The 21,135-nt window shown below is 36.9% G+C and overlaps 1 protein-coding gene across 1 annotated transcript in view; it reads right to left on the minus strand.

Moving 5' to 3' along the window:
* Positions 1 to 12,894: 12,894 nt before the first annotated feature.
* ARSB (arylsulfatase B) overlaps positions 12,895 to 21,135 on the minus strand; it is a 64,426-nt gene continuing 56,185 nt past the window's right edge. The window contains exons 7-8 of the mRNA XM_083884603.1: positions 14,227 to 14,355; positions 12,895 to 13,660 (exon numbers count right to left, since the gene is read on the minus strand). Coding sequence (XP_083740729.1) covers positions 13,395 to 13,660; positions 14,227 to 14,355 — 395 coding nt within the window. The 3' untranslated portion in view covers positions 12,895 to 13,394. The remainder of the gene's footprint in view (positions 13,661 to 14,226; positions 14,356 to 21,135) is intronic.

Here is a 21,135-nt window from a genome sequence, read left to right on the forward strand (position 1 = left end):
ATAGTTTTTTTAAAGTGATTGTAGGCCAAGTGGTCTTCAGGAAGCACAGACAGAGTACATGCAGTTAAAACAAATAAAGATCACCTTTTTATCTCTCATCTGTCACATTAATTAAAGAATGATAGTGGCCCTGAACCTCCATTAGTGCTACTCTAAACATAATAAGTGAATCATTCTCTCTTTAAAAAATAACCAAAGAGGAAACACTACTTTATTCTACATAGTCTGGTCATAAAAATAAAATCCAGTGAATAAATATTTTGCAAGTCATGGGTCTATTAGATAATTTAAATTACAGGTATCTTACTTTTCTCATGTAAATACAGAGAAAGGAGAAATGTGGAGTAACTCACAAGAATAAAAATCAAGTGTTTTTACCCCTATACTTGGAGAAACCATATTTATTACCAGAGAAGTGGATGGTCTGTACCAGAATTTGAACAAGTGATAACCATAGCTTGAGGCACAAACTGAATAAACACAAGGAGGTTACATATTTAGGCATGTAGTGAATCATCTGCAATGTTCTTAGCCCCAAAAACTAGTTTTCAGTGGAATTATTCTGCATTTGGAACCTGTTAAAGAAAACAAACATGTTAAAGTGTTCAGCTACAATAACTTGTAAATAACTGAATATGTAAATCCAAGACTTGGACTAACATGGTTGTACAGTAAGTTGAACTACATTCAGCACCTTTATATTGCTTTATTTTTCCTCATAATGTTCAAACATATTATTTATGTTAATAAACTTGAACTACAACATTAAAATTCAGTGTCACTGATCATAATTCATCGTGCTAACAATTTTAACTATGTAATTAGGATTTCCTGTTTGTTTTCCCCCTGATTACACTATTTCTTTGTTTAAATACAGCGGGCATTTATGTCTCTAACGTCTTCCAGAACTGCAAAAAAAAAAAACCAAAAAAAACCTCTCCATACCAGAGACAGCAAAGAATGCAAAAATGAATGACCCTTCCAAGTCAATAAAGAAAGTTGGTATCATCCTCAGCAACAGCACATTCTATCAACTCACTTGAAATTGCCAATATCATCACATTTACGATAAGATACAATTATGGAAGATTCCCACAGCCCTGCCAGATTCCTCAAGGTTATTAGCACTTGTCTGATTGCAGTACACAACAAAGACATTGTTAAAATATCAGTGCATCAATCAGGAGGAATTTGGAGACTTTGAAGTTTAAAAAAAATAGAACAGTGTGGGAAAGAGAAGCAGCTACAACAGTTAGGTGCAGTTATGTTTGTCAGATTTAGTTAAATGACACCCTCTTGGATAAGAGTTTTATTCTTAATTTGTCAGAAACATATGTAGAAATAACTTTCCTTTTAAAAAGAAATTCATTAATATCAATAGTTACTTGAAAGTACTTCAGCTTTATGTGATCTTTTTCCCACAAGGAAGAACTAGCAAAATAGAACGGAACATTAATCACCATTAACCATGAGTCTCAGCCTTCTAATTAAGGGAGTGCAGAGCCTGAGACTGCACTTCCTTAACACTGTTGCCAGTGTTCCTTCCTCCCAGCAGCTGATTTCAAAAGGGTGTGCAGAAAGTCTGGAGTGTTGGATCTATGAAGAACAGGGTATAGTAAATGTAGTATGTGCATTCTCTTCTAAATCCCTCTCTGTCTTGTAGGCAATGCATAAACTTCAGGGGAACACAATTCACTAAGAGTGACAAAGAAAAATACCCACATCATATCCTAGGAGCACAAAATTATGATGCTGGAATTTACTGTTGCAACCTCCTTACAGTAAACACACGGAAATGTAGTGAATTTTGTTTTTCTAATTTACATTAATAGTTTCTGTCACTGTTTGGGTATGGACCCAAGCTAAAAGTCATTTACCAGAGGAGTCACCTATAGGGATTATTCCAACCAAGTGTAGAATTCACCAAAATCTTGCTATTATTTACCCAGAAATTTGTACTAGCTGCGGGAGTGGACTTCTCAGAATTTCTTCTGAAAATTCAGCAAATATCATAGTTTTAAGAAATGATACAAAAATACTTATCTCTTCAAAAGGATCTTGAATAGATTAGTCACGTAAGTGACTAAGGAGGTTCAATATATGAAAATAAAGTGCAGCGCATACATTGAAAGCACAGAGAAGAACAACCAGAGACTTCCTAACTGCTCTCCTTACTACATTTGTTCCTATTACAAACAAGACTTATTGAAGTTTACTCAGTTCCAACTGAATTTGCATTTTGTATCATGCTTAAAAAAATCTCATTTTTTTCAAATAGCACTGAGGTCTTCCAATGAAGTCAGAGGGCAAGCTGACACCAGCATGAACTTGAACAAATCCTTAATGAGAACAAGCAACCAGAGCAACTAGATAATTTTACTAGTCCAGAGTCTTTGCAATTACTATTGTAAAAATATATATCCATCACAGAAAGATAAATTAACAGAGATAACGGCAGCAAGCAAAACTGTGTGTCAAGATGTTTGCTCTATCAAGTATCTTACAACCATATTCTACAACTGATGCAGCCATGGTCATTGGATGAATAGGCTTATGCAGTTAGGACAAAAGTGTGTTTGAACAGACACACTGTGCTTACAGAAAAATTATGCTTTAAAATTGTACAGCTGCCCTTAACCATAACCATACCATCGGCAGAGAAATAACGAGCCTGTCAGAAAGAAATTACAGACTGACTAGAATTCAGTTACTCCTTCTGAGCATGAGAGACCCAATTGTTACCACTGCATGCATATGCAGAAGCATGCCACCACCACATGCTTGCTAGAGACCAGATACTAAAAAATAGGAAAAAGGGACTAATATCTTTCTAATCACTGCATACTTATTGGTATGAACCAGCACAGCTCCATTGGCTACAGCCAAGCTGTATCAGCCTCCTATTATGAAGATCTTGGCTCTTCCACGACTTTTTATTCCTCATGAGTTTGGAACAATAGGGCTGAAATCAGAGAAATGCAAAAACATGAATTCTCAGTGAAACGTGCATAACTAGACAATGTGATGAGAGCAGGAACTGACAAGAGAAAGGCCAGGTCATGAAGCTTTCAGTTTGTACGTGCCAACAAATCATTAAATGTGCATGAGGCTTTACAAATGCTACAGGATCTGAAAATCTGTTCTGCCTTTAAGTTTTTGGTTTACTGCCTTTGAGAGGAGAGGAATGAAGAGTGTCAGATTACAAAGTGGAATTCCTACTGCTGACCAGAAAACATTGGATTTCCTTGTTCGGACCCTAAGGGAAAGAACAGTAGCCACTGTTACGGCTTTTTGGAAGTCAATTCCTAAGCAGTAATGTAAAATTAAATATAGGTCCATTTAAAAAATATAGAAATCTACCAGATTTACTGTGCTCTCTGTCTCTGTGGACTCTACTATGGGTTTACCAAAAGAAAATTCTGTCTTAAACATATTTCTTTATGGGGTTTATAGCTATAATTTATTATTCCTTTTAAAACTTTCATTTCCAGGGGCAGAAAGATGAGAAAATGGAGATCATAACATTTTCAATGCAGTAAATCTTATTAATGATAGGTCCTAAGGTCTGTTCTGCAGGTCTGTTTAGAGACTGAAGTCCAATGAATAAATTGTATGTTTGCTAACTTTCTCTGGAGTCATATCTAGATAACTTTTATTTTAAAGATAAGCACATTAATAATATTAAGCAAGAATAAAATGTTTGCAATATGCATAGATTTAAAAACTGAGAGCTACTAGCTGAGAAAGTAACTTTCTCCTCTTCCAGCAGTGATATAGAGTAACAGTTGCCATCTTAGAATATTTTCAGATTGATGTTCAAAATAAGCCACGATCCCACTACAAATATAACTTAATCAGTGAACAATAATTTAAGAGTTTAATGAATTCTAACAATGATTCCAGTTTATATGATAAACAGCAATATTTAATTCTTCTCTCCAGCTTGACTGGGCCAGTTTATAAAACAAATGGGAACCCTGACTGCACTCAGGCTGAGTGACCAACACCCCAACACCAGCACAGACCTTTCTGTATTTCTTACAGTACCTTGTCCTCTCCATCTTTTCACATAGGCAACTAAGACACATGGATGTGAATTAATTGTTAATTAATTCAGAATCTTCTGACTGCAGCTCATGAGCAAAGGCTGTTCATAGGCACTGCATTCACTTGAAACTCTGGCCTTGAGTGGGATTATTCAGTTTCACTTTGACAGTACAGAGTCAGAGTTGAACTATGAACTGTGTGGTACAGAACTATGCAGTAATCAGCTCCTAAGACAGGAGTGGAAGGAAATAGTGCTTCAAGTGCACTGCAGTTGTGTGTGCATTTGGGGCTGATGCCAGATCTCTGCTATATCTAGAATTTTGATGGTTATCAGTGTATTTTAGTCACTTATTACCTGGATAATATTTAGGATGAAACCAAGTGTTCCTAAATCTTTTCTTGTATTCTCATGCATCAGGAGTACATTTATGACAAGCATAATAAAAATAAACTATAGGTAATATCATCATTTGCATTTAAAAATAGGCCATTTGATTTGAACATGTCATCAAACAAATGTCATTAAATAATGTTAAATAAAAGGATAGATTGTGGCTGTTGTTAAAAAGTGTGCTTTTGCTTGCAGCTTATGACACTTACACTGCTGTAGGCTCTGAAAAGAATTGTTAAACAGTGTTGTGATAGCAGAATCTCAGCATCCTCACTGCTTTTGAAAAAAAGTAAGTAATTCAATATTGATATTTAGACTCAAAATATAAAATTTAGAAATACAGTAAACTTAGACAACGTAGGAGCTTGCTTTGTTTAGATTTGGGGTTTGGATTAGGTCCACACATTTAATGCATATTTTGTCACAAATTAAATCTAAAATGCATAATTCACTCCATAGTACAAAAATTCTCAACAATATTTGTGAGTTAATATTTGTACTTGCCTCTTAACACTACACTCAGTCTTTATAGCCAGGAAGATAGATTCTTGCAATTACCTTTAATGCAAAAATAGAATAAATATTTGCATAGAAACTCTTATTTTTGTAAGAAAATTCTCTCCATTTTATAGTCTTGGAATAATAATTTTTTAAAATTTCCTTTCAAAATTTCTTTTCCATGTAACATGGCCTTTTCTTTAACAGAAAGTCAATACAGAAAAAGGTGAATGCTAAAAACTTCTCCACACAAAGCAATGTGCATTAAGTTCTTGCATAGTGTGGGCAAAAAAAATCCTGTTGTTAACAAGCAATTATAACTCAGAGGAATTTCAGACATCCTATACCTGCTGCCTCTAAGAGACAATCTCTCAATCATTCACATTCCTAAATGTTTCTTCACAGTGGGCTACTTTCTAGGGCAAATATAAACAGAAATGCAATTGTTCTGCTCTATTCCCTCCTGCATTTTTCAAAATCCAACTGGGGTATTTTCATAAGTTTTTCCTTTGATATTATAAATATGTCTATTTTTTACTCAGTCAAAGGCTATGCCATTTCAACTGTTCTGGATTTTTTTTTTTTTCTAATGCTGAATTTATGGCAAAAGAAAACTGACAGTAAATTCCTAGCCAGGCTTGTCCACTATATTAGTTTTGGGGCTTTAGTTAGAAACAGAGTGATGGTAATGTATATGTTGCTCTTATCCAGTTGTTTAATATACCATGACCATGCTCTCTTCATTATAGAGTAAAGTCAAAACAGAACTGAGAAGGCAGGAGAATGACTTTGTTTCTACAACATGTCACTGCTGGGGCTGCAGGGTATGACTAGACCAGACTAATAGTCACTTTGGGATTATTTCAGACAGTGCTTTATCCATCAAGTATGACTTGTAAAACAGAATATTCGAAAACAAAGCAAAAAGGACAAGAATTAAAGTGAAAATTCGGTACATCTATAGGGGCCACCTACAGGGCAGCAGTGCTTTCATGGCTCTTGGGCTGGCAGTTCACAATGTTCACAGCCTTTTTAAAAAGGCTCCTCTTACCACATACACAAGGGAAGAGGGGAAAAAAACTATGGTTCTCCAGGAACTGTCTGTATTCCTGGATAACTACACACTGATGAGCAACATCAAGAAGAGAGTTTGGAATCATAGAATTGCTCTGACTATAATCTACAGATTTAAAAAATACCCAAAGTATTTGTTACAGTGAGTAAAGTACAGTTAAGCTGGAACTGAGAGAATGTTTTCTGGAAGTTAAGTCCACCCTCTGACTCAATGCTCTCAACATTCATCTTTTCATCATCCAGACAGACTCATTAAAGTTTTCCCAGTGAAGCAGGATAAATGTGAAGGGTAAACTTAAGGGGTCAGATGTCCTTGAATAAGCCATTTCTGGCTTTTCTATCCAATAAAAATCAATGACTCCTACTTCATGAGTGTGCTTGGAGAATGTACACAATCAAGAAAGACTTCAACATCCCTGGTTAATAGGGCCATTGAGTGATGTTTCTGGCAGATTTGCAGGTCCCATGAAATGATTTGGGCAGGCCACAGATGTCCTGATCAAAGTTTTGCATTCATTACCATGGGCTCTATGCCCGAAATTACTCAATAAGCATTGCTGAATACCAAACACAGCTTACTTTGTTTGTACGTGTATTCACTGTGTTCTGACTCCTTGTTTGCTTGAAGAAATAGCAAGAATGCATAGCTGAAAAGAAAGACAGGGCTTTTTTTTTTATTTTTATCACTGTCCTGAATGCCAAAATCTGGCAGCCCAGAACTGTGGCTTTGGTGCAGTACCTTGTTGTGGCTTTTGAAGATTGGTCCAAATAAACACTGCATTCCTTAGATCCAAATCTAGCTATTCAGACTATACTTTTTCCTAACTATAGTCCTGCAGACAAAAATATAACTGCCTTTATTGCTATTGAGTTTAGCCAGGATTAGGGGATCAGCATCCGGAAACTGCTTTGATGATGGCAGCCGGTAGTCACTTCTTTGAAACTTGGCAGCAGATACATCACCAACCTTTCCAGTATCTCTGCACTCCACCCCACAGAAATAACACTCTCAGGAGGGAACACCAACACAACAAGAAGTTCTGCACCATCCTCCTTGCCTCTGGTAACCATGATATGCAATTATCACAAGGGCCGTCACTGATCCCCTCCGTGGTTGGATGGCTGACTCATTCCGACTGCTCTGTGCCAAAAAAAGATTTTACTGCTCCTTGCAGCAGTTCTGCTCCATGTAGATGAGCTCATACATTAATTGCAAGGCACTGGAAGAATACGGGAGAGCACTTCTGGATTCAGAAGCAGCAGCTTTGGACCCCAGGGAATTCTTTACACCATGTATTCAACCAGCATCTTCCCACATAATAACCCAGCCTGAAACAAAATTGAGTCCACTCCCTGCAGCTGACAGAGAGAGTAAGCTGGAAGAGTTAAAACATTCAGCTGGAAACCCGCTGGCAAAAATACTGCTTAACCTCCTCAAACTTAGAATTGGCAGGGTTTTTTTCCCTTTCTCTTAGCAAAAGCACTACTTCCCCATGACAAACCTCAGCTTATTTATAGTTAGAGAGACATGAAACCTATGGGCCTACTTGGGGTGGGGCTCCAAAGGGACTGCCAAGGGAAGGGCTGGGCTGGATAAATGGTCCTCTGACCCCTCCATCATGCCAGAGCTAAGGTTAGTGTTATGAGAGATACACAGCCTTGGGGTCCAGCTGGAATGGGGCCTGTGGTGGGCTGCCAAAGGAGCAGGTAGGCAGGAAAGCAAATCCTCCCATGATAACTGCTACATCTTGGAAATGGTTTGGTGTTCCTACACTTAGGACAGCCCTAACCTGTGGTTAGATTCTGGATCCCCTGGTTGTGCTTGACATTGTGTGTTTTTTATGCGTCAAGTAATTTTTCATTTTGACTTTAAGTGTTTCGTCATTCAGTTGCCTCTTTGTCATTTGGGTGTCCTTGGCCCTAGGATTACAAACATGTGGACTGCATGTCCCTGTGTGCCAAACTCCAAACACATGGATAGGAGCTCTATCATTGACTCTGTCACCATCAATCCTTCCATCAGGACCCTTCAGTAAGCCTGCAATAGGGTGGCACAGGTTTAACTGGATTCCCTATGTCACTTCACGCTCATTTACTGTTTGTTAAAGAAAGCATAAAACACTTTCAGGTTCTGTTGCTACTAGTCTTTCTACCATTAAACCACTTTGTCAGAAAGTAAGATGAAAGGCAAATTCACAGAGGCCAACAGGGACTGGTACTGGAACTTCAAATCCATACAGACCACAAGTGTTTAAACTCTGGGTTCTTCTGTTCAGAAATTCCAAAGGGGATTAAACTCAGATCTTTATCCAAGACCCATTTACCAACCTTACTAAAGTTGGACAAATTGTTTTCAGGCTGAATATAGGGCCTTTGACTCAAGAAAAGACCCAGATCTTCTCTTTTGCTCATAAAATCATCCACTCCTTGACTGTGTACATCTTTTTTACAAGTAAGCAATGCAAAATGAGTAGCCAGTGTCAGCATTCTTCCTAAACTTGGTTACTTTTCTGAAGCTTAAATAATTTCTAAAGCATAAAGATTAAGACTTTTGCATTCACAATGCTCAGATGTTTGCTAGGTTAAGAATGAATCTTAAATTGGAAAGGGATAAAATGAAGTTTTATTTAGAGTTCAAAATATTTGCATCTTTGAATGTTACTCAAGTAACCACAAAACGTATAAAGAATTCTCTATTTCCCAATTTGAAACAACTTAACAGTGTACAACTCTTTGCAGATGCCAATCTAAACGTGTCAGCCAGATGTTTATTTTCCCTAACACAGTTCAATTAAAATGTTTTATGAAGGACCACCCATGGAAAATAATTAGAAAATAATACATATAAAAAAGTCTACTGTAGCTGGGAAAATAATGAATCTTTGGATTCTAAAATATAATGAGAGGAAACAGGTATTGAATACCTGTGTGAGACAATGATATGTTACAGTTACTTCCTAGTAAATTAAATATATAAATTATAACATCAGCAAGACATTAAAATGCAGATTGCAGGACACAGAGAAAAGAGAACACATAAAAGTCTGCTTACCTCAGAAACTAAAATTAGACTTTTTAAAAATCTTTTTGAACTTCAGCCAAGAAGCTGACATTGATGGGAGTCAATGCCATTAATTACTTGAGTTGTTACAATTTAGGTGATTTTTTCTTTTCCATTAAACTAGGTACCAGCATAAAAACCCAGATAAAAATATCATTAACAGAAGTTTCCACTTCTGTGGGTAAGACAACATCTTTCCCCATGTAATGCAAGTGCTGAATGCTGAAGGACACACCGGAATGTAGGGCAGAAATTTCCCCCACCCAGTCCAGTCCCTTGTTATTGTGAAAACCACATCTTGTAACTCCTACTATGAACTAAAATTTTACATGTGACATTGACTGAGAACAGTTAGCTTTCTAATCTTACATGTCTGCATGTGTACATAGGGCACTAAATAAATAAGTACTACAAAAAAGGGGTGAGGATAATATAAATTCCTTGGATCTACTTGCCTTACGTACTGGGGAATGGCTGTCAACATCTCCATTTGCATTTGATTGCACAAATAAACTATACCAAAACATTCTGGATGAATAAGAACTAATGGAACTTCTGCTCTTTGGATGATTTATTTCAAAAAGACATTTGAAGGACAACATGTATCCTTATGACACATGCAAAAATAGTAAATCTAAAGGTCACAAAAGGTAATTTAACACTCTACTCTTTCAGAATCCTGTACTCAAAACTATGTTACTAACTGCATGCTACAATTAGAATATGGAACTTAGAGTTGCACTGAACAGATCAGTTATAAAGTAATATAAAACATTGTATCAGTATAAAATAAACTGACTGCAACAGTTGGAAAAGGAAACTGCAATTAAGGTTTTTTTGAGGGCTTGGAAGGAAGATGCAAGCTTTGTCAATGTGATGCAATAGCTTATAAAAAGGTTTTGTTGCTTACCTTTTCTCTACTTTGATGTGATCAGCAAATAACAGAGCCTGTGCTTCAGCTATCATAAAGAATCTTCAAAAGCTCAAAACTGAAATGCTGCTGTGTTCTGGAGCCAAGATTGTCATAGTCCAGTTGGATCTCTCTAATTTACAGGACAATACGGTCTGTAAATTATTTTACGAGCTCATTAGGAAAGGAAACAAACACACACATCAAAAAAAGGCTCAATCCCCTTCATACAGACAAGACCAATGTGGGAATTCACTAATCCATTCCTTAATTCTTAGGTTTTTAACTCACAAGTTGTCTAAGTCATAATTTACAGATTATAAGCAAAATATTCCCAGAGCTGCTGGTGAGAGTGCTCATCCTTTTTGCTCTGTCACAGTGCAGGCCTCCCATGCATCCCATCAGGAAGCATGAAAACCTCAGCAGACTGGCTGATGCTGGATATGCTCCAGAGGTGTTTTTGGGCAAGCTGTACAACAAGCATGTACAACTTCCAGCTTTAAAGTTTGGCCTACATGATTGCCATAAGTTATGGGATCAGAAGGAACTGACAATCAGTAGGAAGGATTATGTCTGCAGCAGACAAGTAAGGGCTTTGTGATGACCTGAGTAATTTCTGTGGGCTTCCCTAGGTGTTGCTGTCACTTGGATTTCACAAGGCTGGTCCTAACAACATCAGGTCTTTGTATGAGTTGTGTGTTAGCTAAAACCTGAGCAGGAAATCAGTGAAGAACCACATGACAGAAAGAAAAGCCTGAATGTGTTTCATGAAATGGAAGGAGATATGATCAGGTATCAGTTTGGAGACCACTTCTGTGGAACATAAAGTATTTTTTAATTTAATATTTTAAAAATACTAGTTTGTATGAATATTGCTAACTGTAGTATAGTAGGAGCTTCTGTCACAGCACATATGTTTTAATAACAAGAATATAAATTACCTGGAGGCAGGTAACAATCTCATGATTCTCCCAGTGTCTAGATAAGATGTGGAAATGCAGGACTGTGTGAATACCAACAGCTTAGGAAGTATTGTAAGGCTAGGCATTATACCTAAGGGCCCCAGTGGAAAGGTTGGGGCAACCTAATGGAAGAGAAACTAGTCTTTGAGGCTCTGAGCAATTTTTGAGAAGGTAAGGAACAATCTGAAGAGCTTGCCCAGTCACATCCTGCTGCAACCATTTGCTTTCAGCCACTGATGGATGAATGGAGAAGGAAACTGAAACTTGGTCTGAAACAGGATTCCACAGGAATACATCCAATTAAACCACAGAGAAAATACATTGCTTATGATATGAGAATTACTTTCTCTGCAACTACTTTTCTTTCCTCTTTGTCTTCAAGGCTAAAGATAGCGAACGAAATAGAGTAGAAAAAGATACTGACATAATGGATCAGAGTTGACAAAGGAGCCAGAGAAACATAAAGCTCTTTGGGAGAAAGATAAAAAGCTAAACAGGCTTCTGGAGAGCTTTAGCTTCACTTCTACTTACAGAAAAAACATCAAAGGTAGAAAAGACAAGCATTTAAGATTAGATTAAAGACAGTGTAGTGGAGAATCAGCTGTATTAGAAAGCATTTTCAGTTTTCTTATCTCACCTTTTTCCAGACTTGTGGTGTTTTTTTTTTTTTTTTTTTTTTTTTTTTTTTTTTTAATGCACAGATTTTGTCAAGCCTTTCCCTTCATTAATCTGTTTGCTAACAATTAGCACAAGTCTCCCAAGAGAAAACTGGGAAGTTGTGCAAAATTTTAGTGCAATTTATATGAGTTGATCCTGCAGCCAGGAAAAAGGCAATTAGATTCCTGGTTTCTGGAGATGATGACAGATTGAACTCTGCATCCTGAGAACTCAGCCAAGGACACTGAGAAGCAGTACCAGAACTCAGGGTTTGAGACACTAATAGAAAGCTGGCAGGTTATCTTGCATCAATTTGATGAGTAACTGAGAAATGTTTCTTGGCTTGGTTTCTTCATGGCCCAGAGCCCACTTCAGGATGAAAACAGACTCCACTATGGTAATAAACACAGAGTACTTACCAGGCAGGTAATAAAAGTAAGGTTTTGTTCATCACAGAATTGTTGTGTAATTCCTGCAGAAAGGGGCCTTTGGAGGTCACTTGTTGTTCCTCACCACCTCTACCAAACCAAGTCAATTTGAAACTTGATCCGGCTTCAGGGATAGAACTGTTCAGAATCTTCTCCAACCAAAGACTGAATATCCCCAGGATTAGGGTTGCCATAGTCTCATATTTCCCATATTTAATTAAACTAATGGTGTTTTCTTCCTTTCCTTGTATTGCACTGGAACTCCACATGTTCCCTGTGTGCTTTTCATCTTGTGCATCTCTGAGTCTGGCTTCCTCTTCTCTATGCTCTCACATTAGGCAGCTGAAGATAGCTCTCACCTTTTTCTCACCAGCAAAACTACCCCATTTCTTTATCCTCCCCCTGATCATATTAATAGTTCTCCACTGAACTAACTCCAACTGGTCAATACTTTTCCTGTACAGGGAAGCTCAAAATGTGATGCTATGCTCGAGTACTAAAAAAGGGAATTAAGACTTCCCTTACCTGCCGGCTATGTTCTTGCTTATAAGGAACAACATGTGGTTGGTTTTCTTCACCTAGAGAGGAAATGGCAACTCTTGTCATAATTATTGTCCAGAAAGATGCCTAGATTTTTTCCCCATGAAAATGCTTTCCATCTGGTCATGGCCCAGCATGTACTCTTGAATGCAGCTGTTCCATCCCAAGTGGAGGAATCTGCAATTGTTAACATTCATGAAATCTTTATTCACCCATTTTTGCAGCCTGTCAGGATCCTTTACCTGGCAGTCCTGAGAGTTGAGAGTGAACAAGAAAGAGAGATTTTGTTGTATTTGTGAGGTTTTCTTTTTTACTCTTCCTTTTTCTGAATAGAAGTACATGTTAAAGGCAAAATTTTTTATGCCAATACAGATATATAATACCTTTAAGTGGAATTTGTCTTCTGGACAAACATGAAACCAGAATTCAGTATACTCCACAAGATTGATTAATTTTAGATGTGCCTGCTGCCGTAACTCTTTACAAATAATTAAATTCCTTTTAATTTCTTTCAAGGAAAGAGGCAATGTTCATCTTCTGCACTTAAAGCATATTCTAGACAAAGAATATTAAAAATATATAATATATTTATATATAATATATATAATTTTATTAACATTTCACATACAATTTTTGGGAATGAGAGAGTGAGAAAAGACTGAAATATGATCCCCAACATATCAAGAATAAGAAATACTGAATCATTCAAAGAATAGGCTCACGATTAGAAACAGCTCATTAAAGAAAGTACAAAATACATGACTAAGACTCTTAGTCCATACACCAGAGTCTGCTACAGTGTTTTTTGCAGGATGCAGTGTGTGCACTATGCCCAAGGACCCCAAGCCCCAGTTGCTGCTGGATCACAGCCGGGATCCTCATCAGGATAGAACACAGGCACTGAACGTTTGTGATAATACTGAAGCCGTGAGAGCAGTTTTTCCACCACATGAGGGTATTTTTCAGATACATCATTTTTCTCTTCAGGATCGTGAACAATATCAAACAGCCAAAGTTTCTTTGTTGATGGATCAGACGACTGAATCTGTGACTCATTGAATAAAGACGGTGGAGGGAACCAGTGACTGCAACCTGCAGGAACAGGAACAGAACAAGGGTCAGTTCTGAAACACAGAGCAGCAGTGTGGAGACAGAGTTTTGCTGGAAGTGATGAATTCACTAGGTCCCTTCACAACCCCCTGCAGACTGACTGTTGCTGCACACCTTAACTCTAGCCCTGCACCAAAGTCTCTCCAGTCCAGGGCTACCTAAATAGGAGTCTCATTTATGCAAAAAAACCCCAAAACACTGCACCGCTGAGATTCAAAATTCCATGTAACTTTATTTCATATCAAATAAATTAATAGACCTTTTTCTTGAATTCCATGATCCTTATAGGTCCCTTCTAACTTGAGATAGTCTATGACGTTTTTTTTTTCCCTACAGTTCGAGTAAGTTGCAGATAAAATATTTGGAAAATGGAAAAAATACATAGTTTGGATTTTAGAAGTGCTCATTCTAGACCTTAGCATGTGGCCAAAAACTTAAGAAGTTATCAGAATTACTAAAATAAATTAAAATACATGAAACCAAATTAAACTGTGTTTGTGGTGGGTGGGAGATAGGATGCACTGTACAAAAAGGAGTTATTTTGTTACCTGGATATCCAGTTAGTAACTTCCATTTTCCATGTCTTATTGCTGCATGTATGGATGTATTGAAAAGTGTATCATACCATGGAGAAAAATTGCTCTGTGGCAAAGATGTCCTCTTGTCAATGCCAAGACCTTAATCAAACAGTAAACTAAGTTAGGTACATTGCATATTCACAAGGTAGTTTTTTGTACTCTGTTGGAAAATAATGCAGTTTGTTGTTACCCATTTATTTTTCCCGACTGGATAAACATTTTGTTGTATATATGTGCAAAGATCTGTGCTATGATTCAATGGATGTGTTTAACTCTGAACTTGAACTGCATTTTAAAAACTTACCAGTGGAAAATATTACAGCTGAGTCCAGATAACTGGACTCATTTTGTACACAGATATAAAATGTGCATCTCATATACCTGTATTAAGAACATTCAGGATCAGAATTGCTAAATTTGGTCATACCAGTGCCTGTATCTTTTGCCGGGTAGGAATACAGGATTGAAAGATCTCCTGAGTCAATGTTACTACTGTTAACTCTCTTAGTTCACCACAGGGAACAAGTCCCAGGTTCTGACCTGTGGGCTCTCTCTCTGGGCTGAGCTCACTGTGTTCACAAAAATCCACATCTGGTCAGCAAGCTGCTTCTGTGGCAGATGTACTGTCTTTGGAGGAGCTGTGTATGAGGTGGCACCCACATTCAGATGCTACTGAAAACTGAAATGTCAACTATGCATACATTCCCCCTCCAAAGGAAACCTGAAATTCCTTATAGGAGGGAGCTCAGGAAAAAGGATTAAAATGCATTGTCCAAGGATGATTAGGAGACCTCTTTGTTATTGAAACCAACAGGGAGGAAGTGAGTCAGAGGGACAGACCAGGAGCATCCAAACCAACTTCCATTTCAGCTTTCATAAATAAAATAGGAGTTCAACACATAAAATCTAGAAGTTTTATATCAACTGTATCAGCTGGTAACAGTTTGCCAATGACTACCAGAAGGCAACTTTAATCAGACTAGAAGACACATTAGAAGATGGAGAGAAACCAATGTTGATTTTCTAGCTTCTTTCCAAAAGAAATGGTTTTTAATCAGTTTAGGGAACCTGACAGACTCAGCTGACAGACTTTTGGAAGAGAATCAATGAGATGTACAAGGATCATGTAAGACCAATAGGAAGCAGAACTAGGTATTTCTAAAAAGGGTGAATTCAGCCCAACACAGTGAGGCAAATACACATCTAATGGAAAGAAGAACATAAAGCTGGGAAAGGACATAAATTAATAAGGACATAAAAGGGGCTACTTGTTTGGAATATGCACACACAGACTGGAGAGGACTCAGCCCATCTTAGATCAAGAAGCACCTAAACTGATCTAAAAATGAAAACAAACCTCAAACCCCTATGAAAACAAGGAAAACCTCATACGTAACCCCAGCAGAATCTCTTCTAGAGACAAATCCTCACAGCCATGTGATGTCCATAGAGAAAAGGAAACGTTTTGAAGATTAATACTGCTTACTTTTCAACATCATTGTGTTATGCCATTCACTTTGCTACTCCTCCTTGACAGCTCCTCTTTGCCATCTACTTTCTTCAGCATAATGAAAGACATTCTTCAGGTCAAAACAAGAAAATCATGCTTTTTAAACCTCATGTCTCAAAACTAGAATGTCAAGGCTTGGTCTAAAGATAAAATTATGTGAACCTGCATTTCTGATTTTAAAGTTTAGTGTGAAGAATATGTTTCTGCTTGCAGAGCTACATACAGTATGTGGAACCATAACATTACACAAGATAAACTATTTAAAATACTACAAATAAATGGTATGAAAGATTGTATTTTTAGATATACTTTGCAAAAAATGTACGAGACTTAAAATAAGATTCAAGGAGATAAAATAGTTTTTAAAAACTCTGATTTGGTCTAGATGACAAAACTAGACTCCTAAATTTAAAAAAATCCTTTAACCAGAGTATGAAGTTAAAATTATTTGGTGAAATATTGTCTTTCAGCAAAATTTCTTGAAGAGAAATGGTTATACTCCCTCATGTTGAGCTGTTATAAACAGAACCCTGTCAGTCATGTTAATTCACCCATTGCAAGCACTTGTTTTGTGCCAAAGAAACGTACTGTCTATTACCCAGGGAAGTGCATTGCCTTCCAGACAGTACAAGCCAACTTTCATCAAACGTATTGGTCATGGAAAACAGACTGATGGTTGTTGGAATGCTCTCTACAAGGATACTTACAGGACTGTCAGTTTATTACATTACATAAGCATCAGATACAGAGCTATTTAAAATAAAAATTTTGCTTGATATGAATTCCTTTCTTCCCATCTGTATGACTTACAGATTAAACTCAGATATTCCTCCTGCTGCATTTACCCACCTTCCTCCTTCTCTTCAGCCCAGCTGGTAAGTTTTTACCTCTGCCTTCAGCTTTTGCTGGTGCAGGTGAAATGCAAAATGCCTGGGCTGTCTTCTCCCTCAGTGTATGAATTTTGCAGGGATTCCTTTTCTAGTTTTGCAGACTGAATAAGTCATATTGGTTTTGTTTCCTTTTCAAGACATGTTCACTCCCATAGCATCTGAGCAGGTCTTTTCTACACTTGTTCTATATTGTGGGGGAGTAACAACAGCAGTGGATTAATTCAGCAGTCAAAGGACAGATGCCTTTTATCAAGCTCTGTAATCAAGTCAGCCTTCATGGGTCTGCATACTCTCCTTTTAGACTTACATATAAAAAATGTGATGTTTTTCCCTGTGTAGAGGCTAGAACATTTTACTTTTTTTGCCATTTGATCACTCTATCAGTGGCTAATGAAATAGGGCTTTGTTTTTACATTGAAAGAAAGTCTCACAGCCTTCCTCTGAATTTTATTATTGTCAAACAGAAGACACTGTTTCCTGAAGCTCAACTTTGGAGCCTCACCAGTAGCTGCATTTCTTTTTTAAGTAGTCTCTTGTGAAATGATCAAACTTGCATTAATCAAGGAAGCAGTGACCTCTCATTCAGATATTTATTTTCAAATATTTAATGCTAAAATAAATTTGTCTAAAGATTTTAGAGTTTTGGTTGGAATTCTAGGTCACCAATTAGTATTCAAATAGCTTTTATATCTCTACAGTAAAAGCTAGGTACCTCCAAAGACATTGCCCTTGGTAAGTGATTTTGGAGTTTATAGCATGTTTCAAGAAATCCTTTATATTGACAGCCTTAAAATGGCTTCAGGATCAGATTTTTAAAGGAATTGAGGTGGCCAACTCTCACTACCCACAAAAGTAAATACTTTAGAAGTCTGGCCCTTTGCCCCTAATGGAAACTTTAGCTTAGTTCTTTTACTTCTGTTACCTTACATTGTTTCTATACACATACATATTTCAACTTAGGATGAAAAATCCTATGTAATTATCAATAGCTAATCTGCACCTTAAAGAAACATGATTTTTCCAAAGGCCAATGTCATTAACTCTGAAAAATCTATACAAGGTGCTCAGAAAGCATCAGTTAAAACATTGACTACATTTGCAAAAATAATTGCCATTTTGATAATTTGAATATTCCATAGCATACCCTTCAGGCAGGATGTTGAAAATTTTAATACTGGGTAAGTATATAAGTAACATCCTGATTGTAGTCCAGAGAATATCCTGGACTTTTTTGGAAAAGAGAACAGTCTTTCAGTGCACTAAGTCTTGCTAATGCACAAATTTAAGTAAAACAAAAGGGAAAGTAAAGAACATGGCAGGGAAAACAGATACACAACAGAATGTGCTCTGAACTAGCTCCTGCTATTTAGGGAAGTGTTTGTGAAGTTTTAATGAACAAGTATGGTCCAGAGGCTGTCCAGAAAGGCAGTCCCAATACTAAAAGTGGCAACACAGAGGACACTATGCCACCACTGAGGTCCTTCTGTGCCTCACATGGTGTACTCTGCAGTTTTGGTTCCCATGTTAAAATATGGACACAGAAAAGATACAGAGACCTGAGACAAGGAAGATTAAAGCTATGGAACAACTTCTGTGTGAAGAATGACTAAGTAAATAGGACAAACTGGACAAAAATGGACAGATGACGAGAGAAGGGACAAAGGTCTAAGAAATGGTGTGGCCACAGGAAACTGAGTAAGGAACAAAAAGTCTTTCCCAACAAGGACATTGAACAAATTAAGATGTCATGTACTGAAAATAAATTATAATATAGATATAATATATATATTTTTATATAATATATATTAATATATATTAAGTTTACATTATATTTAAATTAAATGAAATATAAATTAATTTAATTTAATTATATTTTATTTTAAATTATATTATATATTTATATAAATATATATAATATATTTTTATATATTATTATTATATCTTATTATATTTTATTTATTATTTATTTATATATTTTTTATTAAAAAACAAACTCAATTCTTTTATATGGAATGCTGTGGGTGCCCAAAGTTTATGCAGGCTAGTAATAAAAGGATTCACAAAGTAGAAGAAAAATCCCTCAAGAATTCTTATATCCAAAATCACAGCCTGAAGATTAGGAGCAGGCTGTGTGGGCCACACAAGAGAAGTATATTTATGTGCTTGCTCTCATGTACTCTGTCCTACACAACTGCTGCTCTCAGAACAATGAACTAGACAGATTTTTGGTGTGGTCTTACACAGGATGTGTTACCAAATCACTTTCAGTTCAGGACAGTCAAAAAACTTACAAAATAAAGTGCTATATTGAAACAGATTTATAAAACTTCTACTATATTAACCCCTGTATGCACTGAACTGAAAGGGTCAAAACTTCCACAAAAACTAAGTAGAGAATATCTACTTAGCATATTTTAAGTAGGAAAGGACTCATGTGGATCATGGTCTCCAGCTCCCTGCTCTTCACAGGACTGCCCCAAACTAAACCATATCAAACTGACAGGCATGGAGCTGTGACACTCCCTGGGGAGCCACTTTCAGTGAAGAACCACCTCGTAATGCCCAGTGTGAACTTCTCCTGGTGCAGTTTCATGCCATCTCCCATGCCCTGTCAGCAGTCCCAGAGAGAAGGGATCAGCACCAGCCCCTCTGGTTTCCTCCTTGAGGAAGTTGCTGCTCTGAGGTCACCCCTCAGCTCCTCCAGGCTGAGCAAACCAAGTGACCTCCCATCCCAATGCCACCCATCCCAAGCCTTGCACTTGAAGTCTTCCACCACCTTAGCTGCCCTCCTTTCTATGTATATATGATTCAGATTCAGGTTTAACTACGATTTGACACTGAACACTCTTAAGTAATTTCTAGCATATCCTCTCGTTTTGTTCAAGTGCTATTCTTTAAAGGAGGGGTAGAATAAAGCAATGTAACATTAGTTTGCATCAGCAATGACTTCCAATGCACAGATCAGTGCGTGCAGACAGGTCAGCTATTTCCTTAGGGCTGTTTTTTCACTTACAACAGAATATAAATCAAGAGGACAGTAACTGAAATAATGGATTCACATTGAAATCAGGATCTGACACCTATATTACTTCCTGCTAGTCATACAATTTTAGACTTTAGAAAAGCCCCTAAAATTTACAGAAATGTTACAAGATGATGGGTTTTGCCATACTGAAGTGCGTACCAAAACACAGTTACTAACAGAAGAGTCAATATAAAACAGAAAAGATAAACCAAAACTTCTTACTTTGCCCAGCAATCTGTTCTTTCACTTCACTTCCTAAGCCTAGGAAAGATCATAAAAAATGCTGCAATGTGCTTAGCCCTGTTTTATTCCTCCTCGCCTTTCATAAAAACTCTCTGACCTCATTCAGTATCCCATGTGTACTCCTGATTTAAAACACCATTTATGTTAGGAGGGTAGTTTTTCCAGAAAAAAATTGTCTTCCTACATATTTTTGCATACACTTACAGAAACCTTCTGCTTAACTCATTAGTTCATCTATCCAACTGGGCAATGATTCCTGGAGGTGGAAAATAGGAAGCAAAATTTTTTCTCATTTCTACCCTGCTGATCAATGTATGCTTGAGAATCAATCATCTGTTCCTTGGCTCATACAATCCTAGTTATCTACCAGGAACTTACCTAAAATTAAAAAATACTAATTTATCTGACTACCATGAAAACCACAAAAATGTCTGAAAATCCGTTTATTTTCTGTACAACTCAAAACCTTTTAAATTTTTCTACTACTGCTGCAAACCAAAACAACTTGATGATCCTTTGATACCTGCGATGCTACTACACTGTAATAGAAGAAAAGAAGAGTTGATCCAGTTTTACTGCATTTTACAGCTTTAGATGCCTATCAGAAGCTCTCATCTTCCTTTAGGAGACTATAAATCTACTTCGTTTATCTGTCTAAGTCAGGTTCCAACAGTTTCACTGATAATCTCTAAAATATTTAATATTTAATCAAGAGTTCCAATTAATATTTAATTGGAACAAAGTTTTCATAATGCAACCAAAATCGAAAACAGCACAGACAGCAGCAAAAAGCCACTGCAACACTTGGTAGAAAGGCTGGAAAATTCAGATCTGTAAGCTCCTTTGAAAATATTTCCTATGATTCACTTCAATCCTTTGCTTTTTACCCTGCAAAGCAAATAGTCCAAGTACCACGTAACCGCTACTTGTAAAAAAAGGTTAAGGACAGTCCATACCCACATTGTGCAAACTTGCCAGCTCAAGAAAATAAAAGGTACAATCTGAACCTGCTTTTTAAAGAAAGGCTTGCTCTTTAAATTAATCTAGAAGACAAATTTGTAGAAACATTTTACTAAATACAATTGGTTTCTTAAGAGTATACTCAGTTAACATCGATAACTAATTTTTAATTGTCAGAAGGAAAAAGAGAAACTAAATAAAGTGTGTCTCTTCAGCTGTGATTTAAAAGAAGGACTAGAGATATTCTATAT

The sequence above is a fragment of the Zosterops lateralis genome (assembly GCF_965231275.1).
Source record: "Zosterops lateralis genome assembly, chromosome: Z".
Lineage (NCBI taxonomy): Eukaryota > Metazoa > Chordata > Aves > Passeriformes > Zosteropidae > Zosterops > Zosterops lateralis.